The 14,623-nt window shown below is 41.2% G+C and overlaps 1 protein-coding gene across 1 annotated transcript in view; it reads left to right on the top strand.

Moving 5' to 3' along the window:
• The window catches only part of LOC149466158 (uncharacterized), a 56,104-nt gene that overhangs the window by 23,231 nt on the left and 18,250 nt on the right, over positions 1-14,623 (top strand). Inside the window, exon 6 of the mRNA XM_089672705.1 lies at positions 1-250. This exon is cut by the window's left edge and continues 969 nt beyond it. Coding sequence (XP_089528831.1) covers positions 1-250 — 250 coding nt within the window. The remainder of the gene's footprint in view (positions 251-14,623) is intronic.

Below are 14,623 nucleotides of genomic sequence, written 5' to 3'. Positions count from 1 at the left end.
AGCCCTATTCGTGTTCGGAGTGCGGGAAATGTTTTACGGACAGATCGAACCTTGTCACTCATCAAAGGATCCACACCGGCGACCGCCCTTATTCCTGTACAGAATGCGGGAGGGCGTTTACCCAGAAGTCTGACCTAGTCAGACACGAAAAAATTCACGCCGGGGACCATCCCTATTCGTGTTCTGAATGCGGAAAACAGTTTTCGGAGCGGTTCTCCCTCATGACACATTTGAGTTTGCACAAGGGACCGTCAGATTCTCTGGAAGCGGCAGCTGAGTGAAGTCACGCCGATCACCATGGGACTTCGACATGTGAAAAAGAAAGCAATACTGGAAAGATCATTTCATGGGAAACAATGAGTCAGATGTCCTTGCCTTCTTCTTTTTCCTGCTACAAGCTTCGCAGCACCTGCACAGTGTTGAAAATCCCTTCCCAGCAGCTGAGGGCGACTTGTAATATATTTGAAATATATAAAAATAAAAATATAAAAATATTCTTCCCAAATATGTTGCCTTATATTTGAAATGTTACAATTTTGGCCGTATTCAATATATTTAAAAAAAAAAAAAAAAAAATATATATATATATATATATATATATATATATATACTTACTGCATGTTGAAATGCATTTTCATGACAAAATATCTGAAAAATATTTCCGATATACTGTATGCCTTTAAAAATACAAATCTACATTTTTGGAATGCATTTACAAATATACGTTAAAATGACTTTTTTTATATGTTTAAAAAAAATCTGAAGAATATATTTTAAAAACAATTATATTTTTAAAAATATATATATTTTTAAAATATTCTTCAGATTTTTTTTTCAGCATATAAAAAAGTCATTTTAACATACATTTGTAAATGCATTCCGAAAATGTGGATTTGTATTTTTAAAGACATACAGCATATTTGAATTCTGTTTTAAAAACATGCAGAGTGTGTGTGTATATATATATATATATATTTTTTTTTTTTTTCCTAATAAATATGTATACTTTTTTATATATATGCATATATATTTATTTATTGGGGGGAAAAAGAATATATATATTTATTTATATATTTATTTGTTGAAATATATTGAATACGGCCAAAATTGTAGCATTTCAAGTATATGTCAATATAATATATTGAATATATTTTCCCAATAAATAAATATATACCGTGGGGCAAAAAAGTATTTAGTCAGCCACCAATTGTGCAAGTTCTCCCACTTAAAAAGATGAGAGAGGCCTGTAATTGGCATCATAGGTAGACCTCAACTATGAGAGACAAAACGAGAAAAAAAATCCAGACAATCACATTGGCTGATTTGGAAAGAATTTATTTGCAAATTATGGTGGAAAATAAGTATTTGGTCACCTACAAACAAGCAAGATTTCTGGCTCTCACAGACCTGTACCTTCTTCTTTAAGAGGCTCCTCTGTCCTGCACTCATTACCTGTATCAATGGCACCTGTTTGAACTTGTTATCAGTATAAAAAGACACCTGTCCATAACCTCAAACAGTCACACTCCAAACTCCACTATGATGAAGACCAAAGAGCTGTCGAAGGACACCAGAAACAAAATTGTAGACCTGCACCAGGCTGGGAAGACTGAATCTGCAATAGGCAAGCAGCTTGGTGTGAACAAATCAACTGTCAGAGCAATAATTAGAAAATGGAACACATACAAGACCACTGATAATCTCCCTCGATCTGGGGCTCCACGCAAGATCTCACCCCGTGGGGTCAAAATGATCAGAAGAACGGTGAGCAAAAATCCCAGGACCACACGGGGGACCTAGTGAATGACCTGCAGAGAGCTGGGACCAACGTAACAAAGGCTACCATCAGTAACACACTACGCCACCAGGGACTCAGATCCTGCAGTGCCAGACGTGTCCCCCTGCTTAAGCCAGTACATGTCCGGGCCCGTCTGAAGTTTGCTAGAGAGCATTTGGATGATCTAGAAGAGGATTGGGAGAATGTCATATGGTCAGATGAAACCAAAATAGAACTGTTTGGTAGAAACACAACTTGTCGTGTTTGGAGGAGAGAGAATGCTGAGTTGCATCCAAAGAACACCATACCTACTGTGAAGCATGGGGGTGGCAACATCATGCTTTGGGGCTGTTTCTCCGCAAAGGGACCAGGATGACTGATCCATGTACAGGACAGAATGAATGGGGCCATGTATTGTGAGATTTTGAGTGCAAACCTCCTTCCATCAGCAAGGGCATTGAAGATGAAACGTGGCTGGGTCTTCCAACATGACAATGATCCCAAACATACCGCCCGGGAAACAAAGGAGTGGCTTCGTAAGAAGCATTTCAAGGTCCTGGAGTGGCCTAGCCAGTCTCCAGATCTCAACCCCATAGAAAACCTTTGGAGGGAGTTGAAAGTCCGTGTTGCCCAGCGACAGCCCCAAAACATCACTGCTCTAGAGGAGATCTGCATGGAGGAATGGGCCAACATACCAGCAACAGTGTGTGCCAACCTTGTGAAGACTTACAGGAAACGTTTGACCTCTGTCATTGCCAACAAAGGATATATAACAAAGTATTGAGATGAACTTTTCATATTGACCAAATACGTATTTTCCACCATAATTTGCAAATAAATTCTTTCCAAATCAGCCAATGTGATTGTCTGGATTTTTTTTCTCATTTTGTCTCTCATAGTTGAGGTCTACCTATGATGCCAATTACAGGCCTCTCTCATCTTTTTAAGTGGGAGAACTTGCACAATTGGTGGCTGACTAAATACTTTTTTGCCCCACTGTATATATATAGTTACATATTTAGTCCGGCTGAAAAAAAAGACAAAAGTCCATCCAGTTCAACCATAAATATATTTATTTATTTATTGAAATATGTTGAATACGGCCAAAATTGTAGTATTTTAAATATATGTCAATATATTTGGGAGGAATATTTTTAAAATATATTTCAAATATATTTTTCTTCCATGTGGGTAGACCAATACAACGAAAAAACGCACCGGGTGAAAACGCGGAGATGTGAATGTGTCCCATAGGAAATCATATTACATGGACTGTACTGCAAAACGCAGCAGAAAAAACACTTAGCCCGGGTTCACACTGATGCGGTACGTAATTTGCAGCGTTTTCAGTGCAATATCTGCACCGCATCAGAATCGCACCCAGTTCATGCAAACCGCTGCGGGTGTGTATGTTATGGTAACAACACCCCAAAAGCGGTCCGCAAAACGCGGTGCAATGTTCAGAATCGGGTCGCATAGGTGTGAATACCCATGCAATCCAATTCTAGTGCGGACCAAAAAAGGGTCGTGCACGTTTTTTGACATCAAAAAAAGCCAAAAAACGCAGTTTTGTGGCGTTTTACTGTGTTTTTCAGCATTAGAGCGTTTTTACAGCTAAAAAACTAAGAAACCCACTTTTAGCATTTTGCCGAGTTTAGCTGCATTTTCCCACATTTTTCCACATTTGCAGTTTTTAGCGTTTTTTTTTTTACCAAAAAATAATATAAAGTCCAAAAATGCCGGTTTGCAGCATTTTACCTAGAAACCCACTAGTCCTGTCCTCACGCACACGGGATGTTTTGATAACGCTGGTGATATTAGCTGTGTAAAGTCACGTTAAAAAACAGAGTTTTTTTAGCGTTTAGCTGCGTTTTTCTGCATTTGCGTTTTTAACCAAAAAAACATTTGGGGGGGGGGGTAAAAAAAATGTCCAAAAACACCGGTTTGTGGCGTTTTGCCACATTTTTCAGCATTAGAGTGTTTTACAGCTACAAAACTCCTCTATAAACCCACTTTTAGCATTTTTGCATTAGCGGTTTGCGGCGTTTTCCCACATTTTTCCGCATTTGCAGTTTTTAGCATTTTTTTTCTCAAAAAATTATTTTTGGGGGGTCAAAGAAATGTCCAAAATGCCGGTTTGTGGTGTTTTACCGTGTTTTTCAGCATTAGATTGTTTTTACAGCTAAAAAACTCCTCTAGAAACCCACTTTAAGCGTTTTTGCATTAGCGTTTTACTGCTTTTTTACAGTTTTACAGCTGCGTTTTCCCACGTTTTACTGCATTTGCAGTTTTTAGTGGTCTTTTTTTTACAAAAAAATAATTTTTTTGGGGTCAAAAAATGTTCACAAATGCCGGTTTGCTGCGTTTTACCTAGAAACCCACTAGTCCTGTCCTCACGCACACAGGACGTTTTGATAACGCTGGTAACGTTAGCTGTGTAAAGTCACGTTAAAAACCGAAGGTTTTTTTTAGTTTTTTTCAGCTTTTAGCTGCCTTTTTTTTGCGTTTGCGTTTTTAATCAAAAAAACATTTGGAGGGGGGTCAAAAAAGGTCCAAAAACGCCAGTTTGTGGCGTTTTACCACATTTTTCAGCATTTTTACAGCTAATAAACTCCTCTAGAAACTCACTTTTAGTGTTTTCTCATTAGCGTTTTGCCGCATTTTCCCACGTTTTTCCGCGTTTGCAGTTTTTAGCGTTTTTTTTCTTACCAAAAAATAATTTTTTGGGGGTCAAAAAAAGTCCAAAAAAGTGTGTTTTTTAGCTTTCATTTAGTGTTTTTCCACATTTAGCGGCGTTTTCCCGTGTTTCTCTGTATTTGCCTTATTGCATTAGCATTTAGCCGCGTTTTCCCACCTTTTTCTGCGTTTGCAGTTTTTAGCGTTTTTTTTTTACGAAAAAATAACTTTTTGGGGGGGGTCAAAAAAAGTCCAAAAAAGTGAGTTTTTTAGTTTTCATTTAGTGTTTTGCTGCGTTTAGTGGCGTTTTCCTGCATTTGCCTTTTTGCATTAGCGTTTTCCCACGTTTTTCCACGTTTGCAGTTTTTAGCGTTTTTTTTACCAAAAAATAATTTTTTGGGGGGTCAAATAAACGTCCAACAAAGTGAGTTTTTTAGCTTTGATTTAGTGTTTTGCTGCGTTTAGTGGCGTTTTACCTAGAAACCCACTAGAACTGTTTTTTTTTTCCAGCCAAAAAACAACCCTGACAAAAAAAAACATTGATTCCAGTCTATGTGTGTATGGACATTTAGGATGACATGCTGGGGAGTTCACTAGCTGTAGAAAAAAAGTCAAAATCCAAAAACAGCCGCTGTATAAACATCCCGTGTGCGTGGGGGCTTACCCTACACAATTAAAGCACGGGGCCACATTAATACTTAATTCATACTGTGCTGGTCAGGACTCACATCTGTTCCCGCAACAGAATCGCACTCCTCTTACGAGATGATTGATTTCGATTGGCACCCCTCATCCTGCAGCGCGATTGCGGGAACTGCAGGGAAAAAGCGTGGTCAAAAAAAATGCTGTGCTGTTTCCCTGTGGATGCTTTTTTGAAAAGATGCATGCCACTTTTTTGCGCGGGACATGCTGCACAAATGAGCGACTTCTGTGTCCAAGCAAACATGAGCCGCACTGGCGTGCACCGGCCTGAATGGCGATTCCAAACTGCCCTATTGGTCTTCCTACCCTGGTCATTCCTAATCATGTCCTCACCTCCAGCCCCCACCATCTTCCTAATCTATGGTATGTAGCACCCCCTTTACCCCCCTCTGTGGCCGTAGGCTCATTCTGAGGGGTTTTTATGCATGTTTGTATGTATGTTTTTTGCTTTTTATCATGTTGGGTTTTTTTTTTGTTTTTCTTTTTGTTGTTTTTTTTTAATGTTTTTTTCTTTTTTTCTTTTTGTCGTTTTTTTATGCTGTTTTTTTGTTGTTTTCTTTTTGTTTTTTTTTGTTTTTCTTTTTGTTGGTTTTTTATTTTTATGGGTTTTTTTGTTTTTTGTTTTTTTTTTTAGTATGTATGGTTTTTATGTATGTTTTTATGTATGTTTTATTTATGGTTATGAAATCTGTACCCCTTCATTATTTATTTTACAGCAAGTGATATCACAGCACTGCTTATGTAGAGAAGGGTGTTAATAAAAAAGAATACTTATTTCAACGTCTGTGTCTTCATCAATATTAGGACGTGATAATAAATACAATGTGAAGGTGGACATAATACACGGTTCCACGCACACGGGAAGTTCTGATAACGCTGGTAACGGTAGCGGTGTAAAGTCACATTAAAAATGTGAGTTTTTCAGCTTTTGTTAGCATTTTTGCATTAGTGTTTGGCCGCGTTTAGCTGCGTTTTCCCGTGTTTGCATTTTTAGTGGGTTTTTTTTACCCCCCCAAATTATTTTGGGTCAAAAAAACATCAGTTTGCAGCGTTGTTTTCTTTTTTACCAAAAAATAATAATTTTTTTTTGTCAAAAAAGTCCAAAAATGCTGTTTTTTCCCGCATTTTTGCACATTTGCAGTTTTTATTGGTTTTTTTTTTACCAAAAAAATAAACTTTGTTTACTGCCAGTTTATGGTGTTTTACTGCGTTTTTCAGCGTTACAGCATTTTTACTGCTAAAAACTCCTCTGGAAACCCACTAGTTCTGGGGGTTTTTTTTCAGCCAAAAAACGTTGATAGCAGTCTGTGTGTGTATGGACACATAGGAGAACATGCTGGGGGGTTTACTGGCTGTAGAAAAAACCGCGAAAAGCCAAAAACAGCAGCTGTAAGAACGTCCCGTGTGCGTGATGACTTAGCCCTCATGCACACGGGACGTTTTGGTAACACTGGTAACATTAGCTGTGTAAAGTCACGTTAAAAATGTGAGTTTTGCAGCTTTTTTGAGCATTTTTGCATTAGCATTTAGCAGCGTTTTTCCGTGTTTGCGGTTTTTATCATTTTTTAACATTTTCCTTTTTACAAAAAAAATTTTTTTTTGGTCCAAAAAACATCTCAAAATGCTGGTTTGCGGCATTTTACCACGTTTTGCTGCGTTTTTCAGCGTTAGAGCAGCTAAAAAATTCCTCTAGAATGCCACTAGTCCTGAGTTTTTTTTTTTCAGCCAAAAAACGTTGATTCCAGTCTATGTGTGCATGGACACATAGGATAACATGCTGGGGGCTTTTTTGAGCGTTTTTGCATTAGCGTTTGGCTGCGTTTTCTGCATTAGCAGTTTTTAGTGTTTTTTTTTTTTTTCTTTTTACCAAAAAATAATTTGTTTTTGGTCAAAAAAAGTCCAAAAATGCCGGTTTGCGGCATTTTACCACATTTTCCAGCATTTTTACAGCTAAAAAACTCCTCTAGAAATCCACTAGTCCTGGGTTTTTTTCCAGCCAAAAAACGTCCCAGCCAAAAAACGTTGATTCCAGTCTGTGTGTGTATGGACACATAGGATAACATGCTGGGGGGTTTACTAGCTGTGGAAAAAAAATGTCAAAAGCCAAAAACAGCCGCTGAAAAAACTTCCAATGTGCATGAGGACTTAGCCCTCATGCACACGGGACGTTTTAATAACGCTGGTAAAGTTAGCTGTGTAAAGTCACGTTAAAAACCGGAGTTTTTCAGCTTTTTTTTAGCATTTTTGCATTTGCGCTTGGCCGCGTTTAGCTGCATTTTTGCGCATTTGCAGTTTTTAGCGGTTTTTTTTTTTTGGTCAAAAAAATTTCCAAAAATCCCGGTTTGCAGAGTTTTACCACGTTTTTTAGCGTTAGAGCATTTTTACAGCTAAAAAAAACTCTAGAAACCCACTTTTAGCATTTTTGTATTAGCGGTTTGCCGCATTTTCTTACGTTTTTACGCGTTTGCAGTTTTTAGCGTTTTTTTTACCCCCAAAATTTTTTTTTTGGTCAGAAAAATTTCCAAAAATGCCAGTTTGCGGAGTTTTACCATGCTTTTTAAAGTTAGAGTGTTTTTACAGCTAAAAAAACTCCTCTAGAATCCCACTTTTAGTGTTTTTGCATTAGCATTTTCCCATGTTTTTCCATGTTTGCAGCTTTTAGCGTTTTTTTTTTGCCAAAAAATTTTTTTTTTTGGTCAAAAAAATTTCCAAAAATGCCGGTTTGTGCAGTTTTACCACGTTTTTCAGCATTAGAGCATTTTTACAGCTAGAAAAACTCCTCTAGAAACCCACTTTTAGGGTTTTTGCATTAGCGGTTTGCCGCGTTTTCCTATGTTTTTACGCGTTTGCAGTTTTTAGCGTTCTTTTTTACCAAAAATTTTTTTTTGGTCAAAAAAATTTCCAAAAATGCCGGTTTGTGCAGTTTTACCGTGTTTTTCAGCGTTAGAGCATTTTTACAGCTAAAAAAACTCCTCTAGAAACCCACTTTTAGCATTTTTGCATTAGCGTTTTGCCGCGTTTTCCCACGTTTTTCTGCTTTTGAAGTTTTTAGCAGTTTTTTTTGGTCAAAAATTTCCAAAAATGCCGGTTTGCTGAGCTTTACCGCATTTTTCAGCATTAGAGTGTTTTTACAGCTAAAAAAACTCCTCTAGAAACCCACTTTTAGGGTTTTTGCATTAGCGTTTTGCTGCGTTTTCCCGCGTTTTACCAAAAATTTTATTTTTTGGGGTAAAAAAAAGTCCAAAACCCGCTAGTCCTGGGGGGGTTTTTCAGCCAAAAAAACATTGATTCCAGTCTATGTGTGTATGGACACCTAGGATAACATGCTGGGGGGTTACTGGCTGTAGAAAAAAAACATCGGAAGCAAAAAACAGCCGCTGTAAAAACGTCCCGTGTGCAGGAGGACTTAAAAGGAGAACGTGGAACACATGGCGTATTTGGCCGTACACCCGACTCCCAACCTGCTTGTTCCAGGCCTTGACATCACCGTCTCTTGTGTTAGCTTCCAAGGCTTCTTATGAAAATGCCATTACCCTGGCTGTCATGCTGATCCATCAGCTTTAGGGCCTTCTCAGTCACTGACCCAACACAATACTGCAGATCCGGTGTTCTTATGACATGAAAAATATAAGGAGGCTGCCATTGTTGACCTCCACCAATGAAAATGCTGGTTGTCTAGCTGTCATACTGACCTACTGGCCTAAATTCTTCAAATCACTGCCCAGGGCTCTTGTTCTGGTGTTTCCTGTGCCTCTTGGATTTCCGTTATTGACTTGACTTGCTTCTGGTCCTTATTCTGACTCCAGCCTACTCTAATGGACTCTTGCCTCTTCTGATTACCTGTGTATGACCCTGGCCTGCCTCCTTGGCTCCTCATGTCTGGCTCCTGTACACAACCTCAGCTCTCTCTTGACTAGGCTCTTCAGTTCAGTTCTACCAGTCTGCCCTGTTACCTGCTACGGGTACTACCTACCTGCTGCTGTTGTTCCAGGCCTGCCACACCACTGGGGGTTCCTGTGTAGTGCACAGACCAGATTGGTCTGGCAATTTTAATCCCAGGTATGGAACAAACAGCCAGGTACAGGGTATTTTCAGTCCTCAGACAGTAACCAGGCAGATAGTGTCTATTTTGTACTTGTTTTGTAGAACTGGGATAGGGATTGGGTAAAGCTTTGGGATGCCCAGAGCTAAATACCTTGATGAGGTCACTATATTGAAGCCATTAATCGAAATAGCACAGACTTACCTGTACAAAGGGTAGCACACGACTTTTAGCACGGGAGCCTCCTCTAAGGCACAACCCTGGCAGCAGGACTGGAACGGTCCCTCTAGTAAGAAAGGGGGTACAGGGTGAGAATCCTGTAGGCCTACTCACTGTGATCCAGGCAATCTGAAGGCCTCCTCTCAGCTTTAGTTTGACTCTGGCTGGCTTGAAGTCTCTCAGGAAGATCCCCTTTGGGTGCTGCCTTGGATGTTCCTGCGACTTCAGGGCTGATCCTATGGCTCCTCGTGGAGCGAGAATCATCCAGGACTTCTTAAGGCCTCTCCTAAGCCTTGGAAGGTTTAACCCCTCGCCTACCGGGCACGTATACCCCCTTCTTTACCAGGCCAATTTTCAGCTTTCAGCGCTGTTGCACTTTGAATGACAATTGCGCGGTCATGCAAATTGTACCCATATCAAATTTTTATAATTTTTTTCTTACAAATAGAGCTTTCTTTTGGTGGTATTTAATCACTGCTGGGCACTTTACTTTTTGTGCTATAAACAAAAAAAGTGAAAAAAAGTGAAAAAAAAAGTTTCTTTGTTTCTATTATAAAATTTTTCAAACAGGTAATTTTTATCCTTCACTGATGTGCGTTGATGAGGTAGCACTGAAGGGCACTGATAGGCGGCACTGATGGGCACTGATACGCAGCACTGAAGGGCACTGATAGGCGGCACTAATGAGGTGGCACGGATAGGCGGCACTGATAGGTGGCACTGATAGGCAGCACTGATGATGGGTACTGATAGACAGCACTGATAGGTGGCACCGACTGGCATCACTGCTGGGCACTGACTGGCGGCACTGCTAGGCATTGACTGGCGCAACTGCTGAGCACTGACTGGCACAACCACTGGGCACTGACTGGCAGCACTGCTGGGCTGCACTGATGGGCAGAGGTGGGTGGCACAGGTGGATGTCACTGCTGGGCACAGGTGGATGTCACTGCTGGGCACAGGTAGGTGGCACTTCTGGGCACAGGTGTGTGTGGCACTGGTGTGCACAGGTGGGTGCACTGCTGGGCACTGGTGGGTGGCACTGCTGGGCACTGATGATCAGTGTCCTGATGATCAGTGCCGATCCCTGCTCTGACAACTGCTGGTTCTCGGCAGAACTTTACTCGCGCTCTGACGGCGCAAGGAAGGTGCAGCCGAGAACCGGCAATTGCATTTCCCGGTGATCAGCGTGTCATTGGACACGGCTGATCACGTGGTAAAAGGCCGCTGTGATTGGCCTTTTACCACATCACGTGATCAGCTGTGTCTGTAGGACACAGCGATCACAGAGATCGCCGGTTGCACGCCCCCAGAGCACATTCTGGGAGGACGTCATATGACACCCTCCCAGAACTGGCCGGCCGCAGTGTAGCCGTCATTCTATCTGCGGTTGGCAAGTAGTTAACAGCACTTTCAGGTTGAGTCAGTCTCCAGCCAGTGAAAGACCCTTCTATTCTCTGCTCCCACCCTTATATACCACTCTCAGCCCCTTGCTGACCATTTTCTTCTTGACCATGGATTGGCTGCCCTCTCCTGCGCACTATGTTTTCAGAAAGTTCTGGAAAGACAGGAGGAGACAGTCCAGCCTGCAGCTGAAGAACTCAGAATAGGCAAACCATGGGTATGTCTCCACTTATGTCCTTCACTGATGTGCCTCACTTCTAGCACCTAAACTAAGAGGACGCTATACCAGTACCAAAGCCGACATCCTGGACACCCTGTCCAGCAACTCTCCGGCCAGACATCACCATGAGCGCTCTCCAGCAGGCAACCCGTGCTTGTTTGGGCCCCACATTCCCTGTCCTCACCTCCAGGGGTGCTCGAAACTTAGCAGCAAAGGAAGCCCCCTCGTCACTTTGGCCTCCAACCTGCTACGTGACACACATCTACACCGTGTGCACAATTATCCGTGTGCACAATTATTAGGCAACTTCTGTTTTTGAGGACTCATTTCATTATTGGACAACTCCAGCTGCTCTCGTTCAATCCAAAACTGTTAATAAACCTCAAACCTGAATATTTAAGAAAGTAAAAGTGAGGTTTTGGCTTTCTTAGGAGAATATCTATGTGTGCACAATTATTGGGCAACTATTAGTGTGCAGATTTATTATGCAACTGAATGAAAAACAAACATTTTCCCATCTCACTTGTTCATCTGTTACAGTGAGAATAATAATCAAACAACTCAAAATATACAAATAAACATTTCTGACATTTAAAAAAAAAAAATTGGTGACCAACAGTCATAAGCCTTCCATTCATGGAGTCTCTCAGTTTCTGGATCTGTTGATGATCACCTTTTTGTGCAGCAGCAACCACAGCCCTTGGACACTGTTCAGAGAGGTGTACTGTTTTTCTTCACCGGAAATCTTCCCTTTAAGAAAGGCCCACAAGTTCTCAATAGGGTTTAGGTCCGGTGAGGAGGGGGCCATGTCATTATTCTTTCATCTTTAACCACTTCCAGTCCAGACACTTTCTCCCCCTCCCTGTTCAGGCCAATTTTCAGCTTTCAGTGCTATCACACTTTGACAATTGCGCGGTCATGCAACACTGTACCCATATGAATTTGTTACCATTTTTTTGAGACAGATAAAGCTTTATTTTGGTGGTATTTATTCACCGCTGGGATGGTTTTTTTTTTTTGCTATGTAAATGAAATAGTCCAAAAAAAAAAGTGTTTTTCTTATAAAATTTAGCAAATAAATAATATTTCATCATACATCTTGGCTAAAATTTATTCCGTTGTCTTTTTAGTAAAAACAAAATTAACCCAAATTAGTTTATAACCAAAAATTATAATTTTTAAACATTTTTTTTACATTTTTATTTTATTTTTGTAAATGATTATTTTATGGGGGGTTTTTTTGTTTTGTTTTTTTACATACTGTCACCCTAGCAGTAGTGTCACCATAGTGACACTGTACTACTTGTGGGGGGTGATGAAGATTTTTTTTTTGTACACTGATTGCTTTTACACCCATAAAGGCTGTATAAGCAATCATTTCTCCTTCTCTCTGGCTGCATTCTTGCAGCCATTGAGAACTACTGTCTGAGCTGTCATTGGTCACAGCTTGTCACATGGTACAAGGCTGTTGTGAATAGCCCTGTACCATGTAACCTCTGTGATCATTCACAGATTTCACACGTAGTAAGCAATGATGTCAGAAGTGACATCTTGCTTACTACTCTGCATGTGATCACTGATTGGCCAATCAGTGATCACATGATTGGAACCTCGCACAGGTGTTCCGGAGGACACAGTGGGCACTGGATCGCAGTGCTGCCCGCTCTCAGGGAGCGCGCACAAGCAGGAGGCAGGGAGGCCGTTTATAAAGGCAACCCGACCCTGCACTGCCACCGTCTGGCCATTTATATACAACGGCTGGAAGGGAGGTGGTTAAGGCCTTTATTGGCTAGCCACGCAGTGGAGTACTTCGATGCATATGATGGAGCATTGTCCTGCATAAATATGGTCTTCTTGAAAGATGCAAACCTTTTCCTGTACTACTGCTTGAAGAAAGTGAGTTGAAACGTCAACACTGGGCCAAGAGATATCTGAAGACAGATTTTTTTCAAAGGTTTTATGGACTGATGAGATATGAGAGTGACTCTTGATGGACCAGATGGATGGGCCCGTGGCTGGATCAGTAATGGGCACATGACTTTACTTCTACATTACTGATCCAGCGACGGGCCCATCCATCTGGTCCATCAAGAGTCACTCTCTTCTCATCAGCGTGCTCCATGCGCGCTCCCAGCACACGTCCGGTACTGACGGAAAGGTCCCAATCTCCTCTTTCGATCGGGACCTTTCCCGATCATGTGACCGCTGTGACTGCGCGTCACTGCGGTCACATGACCCTAAACCCCGCCCCGCCTCTTGGCTTCTGAAACCCTTAAAGGGCTGGGAGGTGTCAGATCCAATGGGTTAATAGTACCAGCCCATACCAGTACCCCACCACCACTGGTGTCTAAGTGGAGGTGTCTTGCTGGTGTCTAAGTGGAGGTGGAGCTCTGTGTCCATTACTGATCCAGCCACGGGCCCATCCATCTGGTCCATCAAGAGTCACTCTCATCTCCTCAGTCCATATAACCTTTGAAAAAATCCATCTTCAGATATGTATTGGCCCAGTTTTGTCGTTTCAACTCGTGTCTTGTTCAGTGGTGGTCAGGTTTCAGCCTCCCTTACCTTGGCCATGTCTCTGGGCGCCGAACACCTCTGGGCTATAGCAGAAATACTGCCACAGGGCAGCACAGTGCGCAAAATCATGTATATATACGTGATATTGCATTTCTGGGTAGGGATACTGATATTCGTGGGCTCGGCTGTCAACCACCGGGTCCCGGCCGCTGATTACTCGCCGGCACCTGGTGATGGAGGTGGATTACCGACGGGGGGAGAGAACAGGATGTAAACAACACAGTTCTCTCCCGTGTCAGCTCCTGCACACTGCTTTGTATCGCTCTACATAGCACAGTCATACAAAGCAGTGTGCTTACAGTGTAAAGCACAGCACACAGTTAACCCTTTGATCGCCCCTCATGTTAACCCCTTCTTGCCCAGTGCCATTAGTACAGTGTCAGTGCTTTTTTAATAAAATGCACTGATCACTGTATTGATGTCACTGGGGATGTCAGTGACACCAAGTCAGTTCCCCTCCAGTGTCAGAATGCCCGCCGCAGTCCTGCTATAAGTCACTGATCACCGCCATCACTAGTAAAAAATAAAAATTTCAGTATCTATACCACTATTTGTAGACGCTATAACTTTCACATAAACCAATTAATTTACACGTATTGGGATTTTTTTTTAGCAAAGACGGAGCAGAATACATGATGGCCCAAATTTATTATGAAATTTGATTTTTAAAATTTTTTTACTGGACATGTTTAACCCCTCGCCTACCTGGCACTTATACCCCCTTCCTGCCCAGGCCAATTTCCAGTTTTCAGCAATCTCATACTTTGAATGACAATTGCACGGTCATACAACACTGTACCCATATGAAATTTTTAGCATTTTTTTAAGACAGATTGAGCTTTATTTTGGTGGTATTTATTCACCTCAGGGTTTTTTATTTTTTGCTAAACAAACCAAAAACAACTGAAAATTTTGAAAAAAAAAGTTTTTTCTTAGTTTTTGTTATAAAATTTTGTAAATAAGTGATTTTTCTCCTTCACTGATGTACACTAATGAGGCTGCAGTG

This window comes from Staurois parvus, unplaced genomic scaffold (genome assembly GCF_062004578.1).
Source record: "Staurois parvus isolate SC_StPar_1 unplaced genomic scaffold, SC_StPar_1.0 ptg000132l, whole genome shotgun sequence".
Taxonomy (NCBI): Eukaryota; Metazoa; Chordata; class Amphibia; order Anura; family Ranidae; genus Staurois; species Staurois parvus.
Note: the sequence above shows the minus strand (reverse complement) of the source record. Positions and strands in the feature narration are given on the sequence as shown.